Source organism: Ixodes scapularis, unplaced genomic scaffold (genome assembly GCF_016920785.2).
Source record: "Ixodes scapularis isolate PalLabHiFi unplaced genomic scaffold, ASM1692078v2 PGA_scaffold9__187_contigs__length_104089568, whole genome shotgun sequence".
NCBI lineage: Eukaryota > Metazoa > Arthropoda > Arachnida > Ixodida > Ixodidae > Ixodes > Ixodes scapularis.
Genome location: NW_024609884.1, coordinates 13,026,657 through 13,040,770, shown reverse-complemented (window position 1 = coordinate 13,040,770; position 14,114 = coordinate 13,026,657). Strand labels below are relative to the sequence as shown.

Genomic DNA, 14,114 nt, shown 5'->3' with positions numbered 1-14,114 from the left:
TGTTCGTCGCCTCGGAAAGCGAGTAAACTACGCGCCATACGCAAGAACGCTGAACATGAAAGCTGCAGGGAGCCCTTTTCTGGAAAGGTTTATAGTTGGTACATTTTACTTTCCTTCGCCATTACAAAAAAAAAAAAAAAAAAAAAAAAGCGCAGCTTGTCTTAACAACGTTCGAAGACCGTTAGCTCGCCTGGATGCCTGAACGGATTAAGAATGGGGCTGCAGTTCGGCAAGTAGTGTGCGCCACCTAGCGTGCAAAAGCTCGACTAGGCTAGATTTGGCTTGCTAAAGGGCGAAACACCCTCACAGTTCCCATAATGCCCGGGAGAGCTCACTGGTGTCGCTGGCGTTTCCAGAAATGTTAATTGCAAATGGAATGACACCACCAATCGCGAAGCAGAGAAACGGGGCCAAATAACCACGAGCTGCGTTTCGTGAATTACAAACGACACACACATTCAAAAGTATACCTGCATATGGGGCTCTACAACGCCACCTACCTGTGTGAGCGTCATCTTGGTGATGATGGCCAGCATAATCTTTTCGCCCTTGGTCGGGTACGGGTTCTTGCGGTGCTCGTTCAGCCAGGCCTTGAGCGTGGACGTCGAGTCCCTAGTAACGTTTTTTCGTCGCGCCCCATTGAAGTCGAGTCCGCCATACCTGTAGGCACATTTTAAACGTTTTGATTTACTTTCCTCGGAAAAAGAAGGAATATGAATCAAAGGGAAATCGTAAAGCACACCGTGTAAGCTCTAGAAATATTATATGGCATGTCAAATGTCAGAAACAAATTCGAGAGCTTCCCCTTGGGCTTTATTTGGCCTATATTCAGACGGTTGATGCGTATGTGCGCCTGTACTTCGTTAACGTTATGTATACAACCTCAGGCAATGTCAATTGAAGACAACGGTTTAGCTGGTGATGTCTTCCAAACCCAAAGGTGCACATAGGTTTTTGTGGGAATACTAGCCTTTGACTCGCACTCTAAAAGCCAAGAAATTTTAGAAACATAGGTAACATTGTAACCTAGAAATATGTTTTTGCCCGTAAAATTCTATAGTTCGTCGTGGACTTTTATGAACAGTTTGGAATTTCTACCTTTGCTACATGGGAAAATTAAGTGAGTGCGGTTGAGCATATAGAATGTCACTTTCAGGTGCGTGGTTTAACACGGCTACAACAAATGTATCGTTTGGAAATGAATAAAGCAATGGGTGCGCGAAATACTAAAGTATATCTGCAAAGTTATCGCTAATATCTCACGGACACTTTCAGAATGAAACGCTCGCAGTGCCTTTCTACTACTCAATATCTCCACTACGGAGCTCGAGTTGCAAGCTGTCCTCCTGGAAATAAGGACGGGGATGGAACCCACATCCCAGAAGGTGACCAACGCTACCATCTTCACGGACAGCCTCTGAAAGCATTACGAGGCCCCGAACGACGGAAATCCACTACCCTCATTAAGAAACTCAGCAAAAGAATCCGTAGACACCACAACAATGATCGAGATCCAAGTACAGTGGATACCAGGCCGGCGCCGGGAACATAGGCAACGAGGGGGCACTCAGACTTGCGATGAACCACCTGAAATCATTTCGGCTGCGAGCTTTCAAAAGGAGAAATACAAAAAAAAAAAAGGTGGAAGTTGTTTGGCTATTCTAATAATGCGTTCACTTTATGCATTAGATAAAAATTGGCTGCAGAAACCACCTTTGTTGGTTGTCTATGAAATTGCGACGATAGCATTCCTCATGGGACTCACGACACAGCTCACTGTGAATACGACGACGCAGATGTTGAGTAAACGCTTTATTCAATGAATGGTTTACGACGCAATCATTAATGTGATCGTGACTGTAGCGCGCCACTACGAAACTGAGTGATTGCTGCGTCTCTGTGTAATTGCTTAATATTCAGTCTCTGTGATGATCGTTTAATGTTCAAGCTGTTTCCCCACCTTCATTACAGCATCGTGTGCGTGTCTTGTCCTGTCTCTGCGTAATCGTTTAATGTACACGCTGTTTCACCACCATCATCGATATCGTGTACCAACTAGCTCAACTCAAACCGATGATTGCTTTGTAGCTTGGGCGCAAAGCTGAATATGTGCGTACTGTCGCTCCGTCTAGGCGCGGTACGGGTTTATCTGCTTGCGCCGCAGCCACGAGTGATTGCTTTGTAGCTTGGGCGCAAATGTGAATGTGTTGCGTGCTGCCGTTCTGTGTATGCGCGGCACGGGTTCATCTGCTTGCTAGGACGACGTCCAAGACGGTCTAGGACGACCTCTAGGACGACCTCTAGGGCGATCTCAAGGTCGACTTCTAGGACGACCTCAAGCACGACGTCCAGGACGACGTCAAGAATGACGTCAAAGGCGACCTCTAGGACGACCTCTAGGACTATCTCTTGGACGAAGTCGAGGAAGACGCCCGCATACGCGTGGCGCCTGCGTATGCGGACGTCCTGTGTATGCGCTATGCGAAGGCGCCGCGCCGCCGCGCGGCGCCTAAGTACGCGCGGCGCATACGCACGCCGCGCACTCGCACGGGGCGTTCGAGGCCACATTGCGTATCGCGAAAAACCGGGTGAAGTAGCTAAAGAATGATATCTCATTAAAATGCTCTAAAAAAAATGTGTTTTCACTAAAAAAATTATGTTGCTTCTGCTCCAACAAGTTGATGGCGGGGTTTACATTAAGGATAGAAAGCTCTTAATTAAACTTTACTCTACGGCATAAAAATACCTTCAGAGAATTTCATTTTTCACACTGTTTTGTAAAAATGAGTTAATACAGTTTCAATTTAGAACAAATCTGATTTAAAACATATCTTATTAAAACCAATTCCGACTTAAATAAAAAAAAAACATATATATATGTTAAACATATAAAATTTCTGCAAAAAAAAAAAGACAAGGACATGAATTAAACAGGACAAGCACTAATTTTATAGCACTTGTCCTGTTTACTTATTGTCCTTGTCTTTTTTTTTTCGCTATTTCATATGTTTAACTAAGATGAAGTAACTAGCCCAACAACGTATCCTCCTAAAACAATATTGTGAACGTGATTGTGTGAACGTGTTTTAGTCAACAAAAATTCCATATTGTATTTTATTTATCTTACTACTGGCACTTATCTATTCGTATTTATCTTACTACTGGTTCGTGCGGTAAAGAAAACATCACACATTTTCCATTAATTTTCAGTTATAACTGACTAGAGGTGTTTGGTTTCAGAAAACTCTTATAGCGTGAAATCTTCGCGTCACTTGGTAAGTAAGTAAGTAGTATTTATTTTCAGCAATATTGTGCAGAGGGCACCAGACAAAAAGCTTCCATGAGGTAGCTTGTCCGGGTCTGGTGCCCCTGCACTTACAGGGCATGGTAGTAACAACAGCTACTATACATTACACTTTGTCTAAATAAAACAAACACGTACATCCTTTTTTGTTAAACAATGAATATCATTTTGGTCTATAATGAACGCGCTAAGTAATCTAGGCAGCTTTCGCGCAATAGATTGCAAAACGCGTTCTGTTGCGTTTTTCAATATATTGCAATCTATCACAATCGATTCGCGATTGGTAAACCGCAGATGCCAATAACTCTGTTTAGTCTCGTGCTCACCGAGGGAGCTCGCCGCCATGACTTGTGCACAGTTTTGTTAGGTGAAGCATAAAAAGAAGCAGACATTGACGGCGCTCTTTTCAGTTTTGCCTACTCACTGACACGTGAGGGAATGAAGATTGTACAATATGAACGTGTATCCAATTCAATGTCATGCACTGGCTACACAAGCCCTGAACGAGGGCGACAAAAGCGTCTGCTGTTCTTCCGTCGCGCATTTATTCTCGGTAAGGGCATGGGCGAGAAACACAGGATGTAGGAGGTGGCGTTCTTTGGTAGTATGCAGTGAATTCAGCTTTTACGTACATTTTAAAGCAAAAATACTTGTCAGGTATTTTGTTACCTGTAAGACGGGGTGCCACCATATTGTGAGAGTATAGATAAAAAGTGATTTATGTCTTATAACCGCTACTATTGCTTGACTTTCTGTTACTGTGTCATCATTTCAATCAGTATGTCATCATACTGTGTCATCGTTTCAGTCACCATGTCATCATGTCAATCAGTATGCCATCATACTGTGTCATCGTTTCAGTCACTATGTGATCATAAATAGGATTTATTTCTGCTCACAAGGTTTGTATGATCCATGATTATTTTATGTATAAACCATTTGTAACACTAAAACCTTTATGCGCATGTAAAGAATTATTTAGGCCCCACTATGTAACAAAGTATTAGAATTTTTTTTTTTCAATAAGGCAGGAGCAGGGTGGAAAAATCGCCCGACGTCATATAAAGCCACGCAATGTGTGTAAACAAGTTACGGAACTGTTACCAAAGATGTTGATTGACAAAAGCGTGCGAGTACGACCCAGGTGTTTACTCTAAATTACTCTAAATTATTGAAGGCCCAGTAGATTATGCCGGGAAGTTTTATATTTATACGAGTATTTTTGTCACGTTGAGTCATCATCGAAATGTTCTCGTTTAAAAAAGAAATAATACAGGAACCGCACGGGGAAAAGGCAATCAGTGCCAATGCGCCAACATAAATCCACCATTTCACTACACAGTACACAGGGACCGAGTAAAGAATGCATAATTTCCTTCACAAGTCCTCTAACAAGCCTTCCCAAGCCCCTCTATACGTGGGCGCCATCTATCCCCGTGCGAGTGAAGCGCGCTCGGTGCGCCGAACATAATGTGGTCGCTGCGCGAGACAGAGAGTCATCACATAAATGTATTTCTTCCACCGTGGTCACACCTTAGCATGGACTAACCATGAAGGCTGTCCAAGCGCGAGCGGCTAACCTTGACTGCCCTGACTGGAGCACTCACTGCAAGAGCGCTCGTGCAGCCGCCGAGGCTTCCTTCAAAGCAACTGGCTCGCGCCTTTAGCATGCACCGCTAACAATAGTTCATGCTAAGGTGAGACGAAGTATAGCTTCAACGTCGCCGCCCCCCCCCCCCCCCCCCCCCCCTAAAGTAAACGAAGCTACAGCAATCTGTACAGTACGAGGCATTGCATAGCCTAGATCTGCCAAATGGTTTCGTTTGTTCGAGAATTCACACATAGAAGGTACTTTCCAAGGCCACACTCTCGCGTCCATGCCTTTGTCAGTTGTTTGTGTACAGATGTTTGTGAAACGGAGTATAAACCCCAGATCTCGTGTTGCCCGTAACTGGAAGCAGAAAAAGATTCATCTACTGGGTGCATCAAGGAGCGGCCAGGCTCTTCAAATCGAGTTCCGATTTTGTACAGCGTTGGCCACACGTGGTGCATTTGTTCTACAAAGTTCGCAAAAAGCGAGCTTACCTGAGGAAAAAGTAAAAAAAAAAAGGCTTAACTTCTATGGAATTGCAGCGAAGTCACCGGTCTTCAAACCATAGGGCGCCCTATGGTTTGAAAACCGGTGGCTTCGCTGAATCAAACGTTTCAGTGCGTATAATAAGTGGCGCACTATCTTTCCATGAGTTGGCCGCCGCCGGTGTGCGCGAGCACACGCAGCGAAATTGATGTCATCATATAACCCATTCACGCTTAATAAGCTACTGACTCATGGAAAGATAGCGCGCCACTTATTATAGACACTGAAATGTTTGGTTCAGCATCCCTCTAAAGGGTGGTTCCCGTTTCGACCTGTTCCCATTTCAACCTTCCCGTTTCGACCCGGTTCAAAACGACCCTCTCGTTTCATCTTTTCCCATTTTGCCCTATCGCGAAACGACCTTCTCACTTCGACCACCGTTCGTTATCAGTTGTGTCGATCCAAGCGTCGAATGTCTGTCCACCTTGGTGACCTCATTGCTCTCGCTCCCACAACCAGCGTGGAGATTTGATTACCAGCAGTTACTTTTTGCACGCTTTTCTGGTGTTTGTAATGCCTACAGTGCTGCGAACGAGCACATCAGTTCAAGCTGTCACACCGGCGCAAGATGACATCGTTCGTGCGAGACTATTTTGATGGCACCCGCACGAATGGCCCTTTTTCCATTCAAAAGTGGAACCCCCACGAAAACCGAGGACCACGGACCAACAACGACATAGATTCCTGGCACCGGAAGATATAAACGCGGCGTCAGGGAGGGCTCACTCGAACATTTACAGCTTCATCGATTTGATCAAACGGGATGAGGCCTTGACAAGTGCATCTTTGTAGCAGCTTTCGAATGGTGGTGCCGTGCGGGCCAAGGGGCACAAGTGGGTCAGCAAGGACCGCAATCTATAAGAATTAGAGTGTTGCCTTTCTGATAGCACGATTTTCCTGTTCGACTTCCTCAACAAGGCGAAGGCATTTTCTGGTCTATTATTTTTTTCCTGTGTGAGCGAGGGTTCAGTGTTTGAAATTGTAAACAAAATAAAGTCGCAATCATATGCTTGTCAACCTGTCTGATTTATGGCCCTCAAAAATATCTAATTTACTATTAGGGAGTTTTAGAAAATTGTACTCGAGCGCTTTGGGTACCCTAAAAATAGCCTTGCGATGTAAAACCTAGTGCTACTCTAATTTTAGCCTACCCAAAGTGCTTGCGTATGTTATTCTAAGACTCCCTTTTTGTACAGAGCGTGACACTATTAGCGCGAACAAGCGACCGTCATTTTTTTTATGTTGATTTCATGGAATCAAAAAGCTGCCATCAAAGCTATTAGTGTCTTTAAAACTGGTCATCTGGGCCACTAACCTAAGCGGTAAAATTTTGTGCCTACTAATACCATTTCTTACTGCGAACAACGTCGTGTTCGCGGTAACAGTGTCGCGCAGTGTACATAGTACGTTTCGCGCTTGCACGTTTTGGGGACCATCTTGAAAAAAAAAAAATGTTTTAAGTGGTTGAAGTAGGAATACATTACGTTTAGGCTTGTCTGAAACGGTTGTATATTTTAAGAGTACGTTGACATGCAATACTATTTCACAACATATTCTTAAGCAGAAAAGGTGCGCAGACCAGGGTTAGAACAATGGAGGCTTTTCGCGAAGAGGTTGCGATGTGCAGGTCTTTATACAAATGGGTTGAAACGGGACGCGTTCAAACGAAAAGGGTGTTTCGGGGGAACGGGTTGGAAACGGGACGGGTTCAAATGGAAAAGGCGTTTCGGGAATAGGTCGAAACGGGACGGGCTCAAACGGGAATGGGTTGTTTCGGGCTACACCCCCATTACCACAGATGACTTTATGACATAAAGTCATAAAGTCACCTGCGGTAGAATTGATAGTATTTCACTCTTATCATCTGTGAACTTTCACGTACCTTTTCGCATTCGTAGATTTCTTTTGCCATTTTACCCAAAATACACCATACAATGCCTCGCCAATCTCTAGGATCCAGCACCTTTATAACGAGCTTTCTTTTCCTGATCTTGACATCTACGCCGATACGTTTTTAAAAATGGTGAAGCATTTATAGAGTGTGAAATTTTTTTTTTGCGTTTCTAGCATTGTTTTCTTCTGATTTCAGCTCTTTCTGTTATCTGTAGCGTCTTGATATATGTGTGTATAGCGTTTGTTAATTTTGAGGCTAGTATTGATTAACCTGTGCCTCATCCTGTGCCTCAACAGACAGATGCATCTTTAATGTGATGGTTATTTTATTTATAGTGTACCAATAAGGAGGCCTTCGTGGCCGTTTTTGGACACTACCAGAAAATAAAGTATATTATTCTTATTATTAATGCATATGTTTTACTGCTTGAAAGATAATGTTAGTGTAAATCGTGTATTCAAATTAACAACTGTTGATTTCAGAAAACCTTGCTCAATTTTGTTTGAAGTCAGGAAAAAGCATAATATCAAGATTCTTTTAGAGTTTTTATGACCGACTGCACCATCTGTTGAGTTGTGACCAAAATTGAACCTTCTTTTCGGCGTCACGTATTGCGTGTGTCAGGCGCTTTCTTCATGCACTCACAAGCTGTCCTTGACGTGTTTTTCACCTGGGGAGCCCGACTTTTTGTGTCTAAATAAATTATTTAAATTAGAAAATTGCATGACTGCAGACGTGAGATTGAGCACAATGTATAGTTTCTTAAATTCGTAAAGAAACAAATCAAGCGAATGCTATTAATTTTTCTTTAATTGAAATAAGAGTAATGTCAGACAATCAACTTTGACGGTGTTAGATTATTAATGCGACAGCTCCAAGCTTCCACAGTGCTTTTTAGACTCACCATTACTATTGTCATTTGAAACTAATGATAAGCAGCCAGGATCACAACTCGCGAAGTTTCCTCTCGCTTCTCTTGCGTTCTTGCAGGAGCCCGCGCCCCCAATGAGTGTTGCCAAATAAAACTAATCGAGATGATCAGTGCTGCCTTGCCATGTTTTACTATGGTCGGGCCTGAGAGCGTCTTTCTTTGAGGCTTGTTCACACAGACCCGGTTTCTTACGTTACGTTACGAAAAGTCACCGGGAAATCTGTGCTTCGTATTAAGCGTGGCTACCAATTCAAGGAGATAGCCTGGCACGCGACATTCGAGACACGACTGTTTCGGTGACTTTGAGGTAACGTAAGAAAACGGTGCTGTGTGAAAAGTTGAACCGAGCTCAACTCCTTACGTTACGTTACGACGAGCCTTGTGTCCTTGGTTGCCACGGTAACTCACCGTCCTAGCTCGTCGTCACCTGAACATCTGTGTCTCGAATGTCGCGTGCCAGGGTATCTGCATGAATTGGTAGCCATGCTTAATACGAAGCACAGATTTCCCGGTGACTTTTCGTAACATAACGTAAGAAGACGGGTCTATGTGAACCAGCCTTTACGGCCTTCACTCACACCTAGGAGTAATGGAACTTTTTCAGCCACGTGGGGTACGACCACATGCACTATCTTGCCCAACACTGCCTGACCCATCCTGAACAATATGTTCCCGATCACTGCGATTTAAAATATGTGACAATATGCTTATCTGAAAAAACTGTAGCAAGGCGATTAAATTATGTTTGAGTTTACAATAATTAAAGGCTTGTCTCTAGAAGCTCGTTTCTTGAGGAGACGAAGAGGAAGAGGTGTTCCGGCATAACTCCCTGCAAGGAGGCGGCCTCATGACATGTGGGTCTAATTACTCTGGAAACTTCTCCAACTCAATCCCGAAGCAGGGAGGCCAAAACGGTAAAAATAAAGTGCAGCAAAAAAAAAAAAAAAAAAAATGAAAGCGCTGTAAGAATTGTTTACTCAAACCACAACGCCGCCCGTTTCGATCTGGATGAGCATCGTACAAGACTGCTAAATTTATCGTCCATATCGGAGACACCAGGCGCCTCTTGGGGTAGTTTAACCTTCCGCTGCCTAAACATCCAACAACAAATTGCTGTGTATTCGCACAGTAAAAAAAATAATAATAATAAAAAAAGTTTTTTTTTACAGAAAGGAGCAGACGTCATTGCGTTTGGACGTCACGTGCGCCGCCTCATGAATGCTTGCTAATCCCCGCATTACGCCACTCTGCCGATAGTTGGGGATTGTCCTACCGTTCTGGCGAGAAAATAATATGGCATCGAACGACAAGTTTGATATTGTGTGCAAAAATTCGTATTTTCTGCCCACAATGTGCGAAGAAACGAAATCGATAGCTGCAGCACAGTAGCGCGATGCGGCTGGAATGGTGCCGTTACGAACCTGAGGGCGGAGGTGTGACATGGTTAATTCTCATGGCCGTCGTGGTTGGTGTCGTGGGTGCCACTGACGACTGCCACCAGTGATCCGTGGAGTAAGTGGGTAAGCGCAGTGTACGTTTCTAAAACCATCTAACATTACGCGTAGCAACTGGATGCTGTCAAATTGGGATTTCGCATAACGCGAATAATGTTTGAAAACAAGTATTTCAAGTAGACGACACGATGATTTTTCCTCCGTCGCCCAATGAACATTTTCCCAGTAAACTTCTACGCATGCGTACACCTCCTCCCCTGGCCTTGCTTCCCGCTGTTGCCATTTGCGCAAGGCAAAGTTCCGGTCGACCAACACATTCAGCACATATCTTTGCGCGTATTTCTTTTTTGGCGATTCTTGTATGAGTATGCGCTAGTATGGGGCATGAAAGGCAACGAAGATCACTATAACAGACAGATGCCAATGTAGTTTGACGGGCGGAGGCAAGTTGGGCTGCCCTTCATTTGTAGTTCGAAGACAACTCCGCAGACGGCGCTCGTTACTGTAAAAAAAAGGTCCATCCTTGGCGGGACGCCAGGGCTGCTTTCTTCCCTCGCTTCGCGCGGCACGACGGAGGAGAAGTGCTGACATCCCTCTCCTCACGGCAAGAGGGGAGAGAAAAAACGGATTGGATTGGAAAACCTTTATTGTTCGCTAGAGTTAATTTCCATTCTTCGGGCTAGCTGCGACGACAACGGACGAGGACGAAATCTTTGCGAAGTGTCGCCCATAAAGCTATCGCTTGAAAAGCACGGTGGAAGTTTGAAATCATCGCCTTCTTGCACCAACAGCATCAAGGTTGACAGTCTGACATTGGGATCAATTTTTCTTTCATGGACGAAAATAGAAACAGCGTCGGACTGTCAACGTAGAACGTTGTTTGTTTAAGAATGTAGCGACTTCAAGCATCCACCATGGTTTTCACGCACATCACCAAACTAATTGAACTCATCGTTCGACGCCATCTTTCTTTCTCTCCAGAGCGATGGGACATTCTGTAAAAAGGGAACAGTTTGTCCTCGGCTCTCTGCAGAGCACGGGGATTAGCAAGCGTCAGTGACGTGTCCCGCATAACTTCAAATCACGGTGACGTATATTCCTCTACCTGGAGAAAATCTCCGTTGGATGAGTACGCCACAAGAGCAGTGCCACACTGTCAGGATTAACGCTGCTGGTGAAAAAATGAGACGACTTCAAACTTGCCACATGCTTTTTGCACACGCCACCAAACTTGTCGTTCGACACCATCTTATTTTTTCATGCGGGACCGATTGGGCAATCCACGGTTCTCTGCGGAGCACGGGGATTAGCAAACATCCCTGACGTGGCGCACGTGACCTCGAAGCGCGATTTCGCTTGCTCCTCTCCGTGGAAGAAATCTCCAACGTGTGAATACACCGATAGAAGCTCCACCATGAGAGATACATGGCGATGTGGGAAAGCCGGTTTTTGCATCTAGTGCTGTGCCAAGCCAGCTAAGACCTTGCAAAGATTTGGCGTGACATTCCCCAAAAGCTACCGTATTTACACGCCCACGTTGTTCAGAAAAAAGGTTGCATTCATTCGGGGAAGACTCCACAACGACCGGGAAGTCCAGCTGTCACCACTCAATTCAACCAGTAGGCCCACGAATAGCATAAAAAGTGCCAAAAACGAACCATCTCGTGGCAGCGTTAAATTAAGGGAACACTGCACTTTCCCAGGGTGTATGCAAGTTTTAATTTACAAAAAGATGAAACAAAGTTAAAAAGTATTAAACGAGTCATAGGCTTGGCGTGCGTGGAGGAAGGGCAGTTGGAAAAGTGTGAAGTTCCGAGCTAGGGGCATCTTGGCGCATCAATAATTACTTGCTTGTCCCAAGTGCCCTGGTAGAACGCATAACACTTTCGAAGGCTAATATTTATAAGCTTTTTACTATCTTAAGAGAATTTAGTAGATGTAATTTTTATCTCATTTCAGGCACGGTTTTGAGGTCAAAATTTTTAATACAAAAATACCATGAATTCTGCTGGAATTCCTGAAATTAATGACCGTGAAAACAACAAGCTTGACACTTTTTCTTTTTTTTTTAAGTTATTGATTACTGATGCGGCAAGGCAAAACTGACGTTTCTTCCACCAGTCGGAGATCGCATGTTGTACCGCTCACTACTCTTTCACTTCTCACACTACTGAACTAGAACTCTTTTGTGAGACTTTACGAATAGATTTTATGGCGCTTAATAAATAAATGAAAAGTATTTTGAAACACCTTAACTTTATTTTTTAAAGATTTTTTGGCAAAGATCGGCAAGTTCTTACGAGTGACCTGCATGAGGTATTTTAAAAACCTTGATATCACAAAAAAAAAAAAAAAAAGCTCGAACCTAGCCCTTTTAGTGCATATAAATTCAGTAATATATGTACAAAACAAAAACCATTATATACATTTGTGTCCCCCCAAAAAACATGCACAGATAATTTTTTCACCTTAAAAATAAACTTCGCATTTTCGAACGCTTATTTTCCGTTCAAATGTAGCGCTAGTGGTCCGAACCAGATGGCAACGTTTCAGCACAAACCCGTAGTTTATTCATCAGTTATCCGGGGTTCAACAGTTATCCGGGGTTGTCTGAACATTTTAATGTGAAAATGACGGCCGACAGAGCTCCCGCATACATGGAGCTCTATGGCACCAGTTACCGAAAAAAGGAGAAAATGGAACCAATTTTTGCCACTTAAATGAAAACATAAAAATCACTTATTAATACACATTTGGGTTGCAAATAAACGTTCGGCGATGCGGAGTTTATTTTTGCTGTGAAAATAAGTAGATATTTTGGGGGACACGCCTGTATATGTAAATAACTTGATTTTCGCGAAAACCTAGTTTTCGCGAACTTCGCGAATCGCCTACGATTCGCGAGAAATATACGTCCCGCGAACAATCCCGGTAAAATGTAAACACATTGGAATCTATTGAAAATCGCACCGCATTGCGAAAATTAGAACCCGCGATTTAGTACAAAACTCCAGCCTTTGACCTAAATCGCGAAATTTTAGCCCGCGAAAAGTAAGTCGTTAGCAGTATTTGAATAAACAAATATTTCGAAAACCAAATTTAAACCCGATTTTCTTAAAAAAAAAAAAATTATTTGCTTCGTATTTTTGTACGATTGTGTTCTATTCAAAATATAAAAATAAAATATAGTATTTTGTTAGTATGACTGTAATTGAAACTTCAAACTTATCAGTAGTGCGTTGGGACAGCGTCCTTGCATAGGTGATATTCTGGACAATCTTGTGCCATTAATATGAATAATTACCTCAATTTTTTTAATGCTTGGCACGTAAGCTTAAAGAGACGGTGCAACAATATTGAATTGGAATATTTTTCACTTTACACGAGCTTACTGGCACTAGTGGGTCTCCAGGATACTAGGACGCAACGCCACTGGCCAAGAAACTCCTTTGTTGCGGTGTAATTTCAAGGACAAAAGCGAGCGTTTTCATTCAATCTCTCCTTCGCAAAACTTGATGACGTAGCTGGGCGGTCGCAGTGACGATATTTAAACGCGGCTCATAGATTGGACCCGAGCATTTAGTGGGCACCCGATTTTGCCTCGTGATAATCGATAGCTCGAGAAGCATTCGAGTAGTGGCCCGTGTCCAATCGCTGTAATGACGACAATAGCCGAGCCATAACAACGTCTGGAACTCAGCCCCTGTCCTATGCCTTGCCAACCCCAGCACGTGGCTATGATCAACATTGGCGACATATAATCGACTCCAGATCACGTGGCCGCTTGTTTTGGCTGCGAGTTGAGGGGGTGAACGCTGCTTGTTTTTCTTTAATTGTTTCTGCGACTTCTATTGCGTGTGGTAAAAAACGAAAGTCTGTTTCACAGGTCATTAACGTCAGGGATCCATTCTAAGCGGTATTTGCGCAAAGTGCAAAATCGTTGCGTCGCCCCTTTAAAATTACCTGAAATAGTGCTCAATGCGGAGTAAAAGTTATTTTACTCCGCAACAAAGCTTGCCTTTATCCAACGCACATTTACAAAATTCAAGCTTGATTTTCCGTTATATACACAAAATACTTTATATTTTATTTATATTTCATGATAGATCAGGATCACACGTCGGTATTAATAACAAAATAAATGAAGCAAAGGTATATAACATTTTAATTTGTACATGTAATATCGAAATTATATTAAATAAAAAAAAGCTACATTTGTTCTTTCTTGTGATGTCAAGGTCAATAAACGATCTTAAATACGGGAGATTGTCAGACATTTTGTTTTATTTACCATAATAAAACATAGTTTGGAAGTGTTACAGACGGGTCTACAGTGCAATTGCTTGAGAAGTGAAAAGATAGCGAGTGGTCAAACTTGCGATCCCCGACAGGTG

General features: G+C 43.2%; 1 protein-coding gene across 1 annotated transcript in view; it reads right to left on the bottom strand.

The window, feature by feature from the left end:
* LOC8023367 (iroquois-class homeodomain protein IRX-6) overlaps window positions 1-14,114 on the bottom strand; it is a 175,430-nt gene that overhangs the window by 17,797 nt on the left and 143,519 nt on the right. The window contains exon 4 of the mRNA XM_040205634.2: window positions 501-660. Within this exon, the coding sequence (XP_040061568.1) occupies window positions 501-660 (160 nt within the window). The remainder of the gene's footprint in view (window positions 1-500; window positions 661-14,114) is intronic.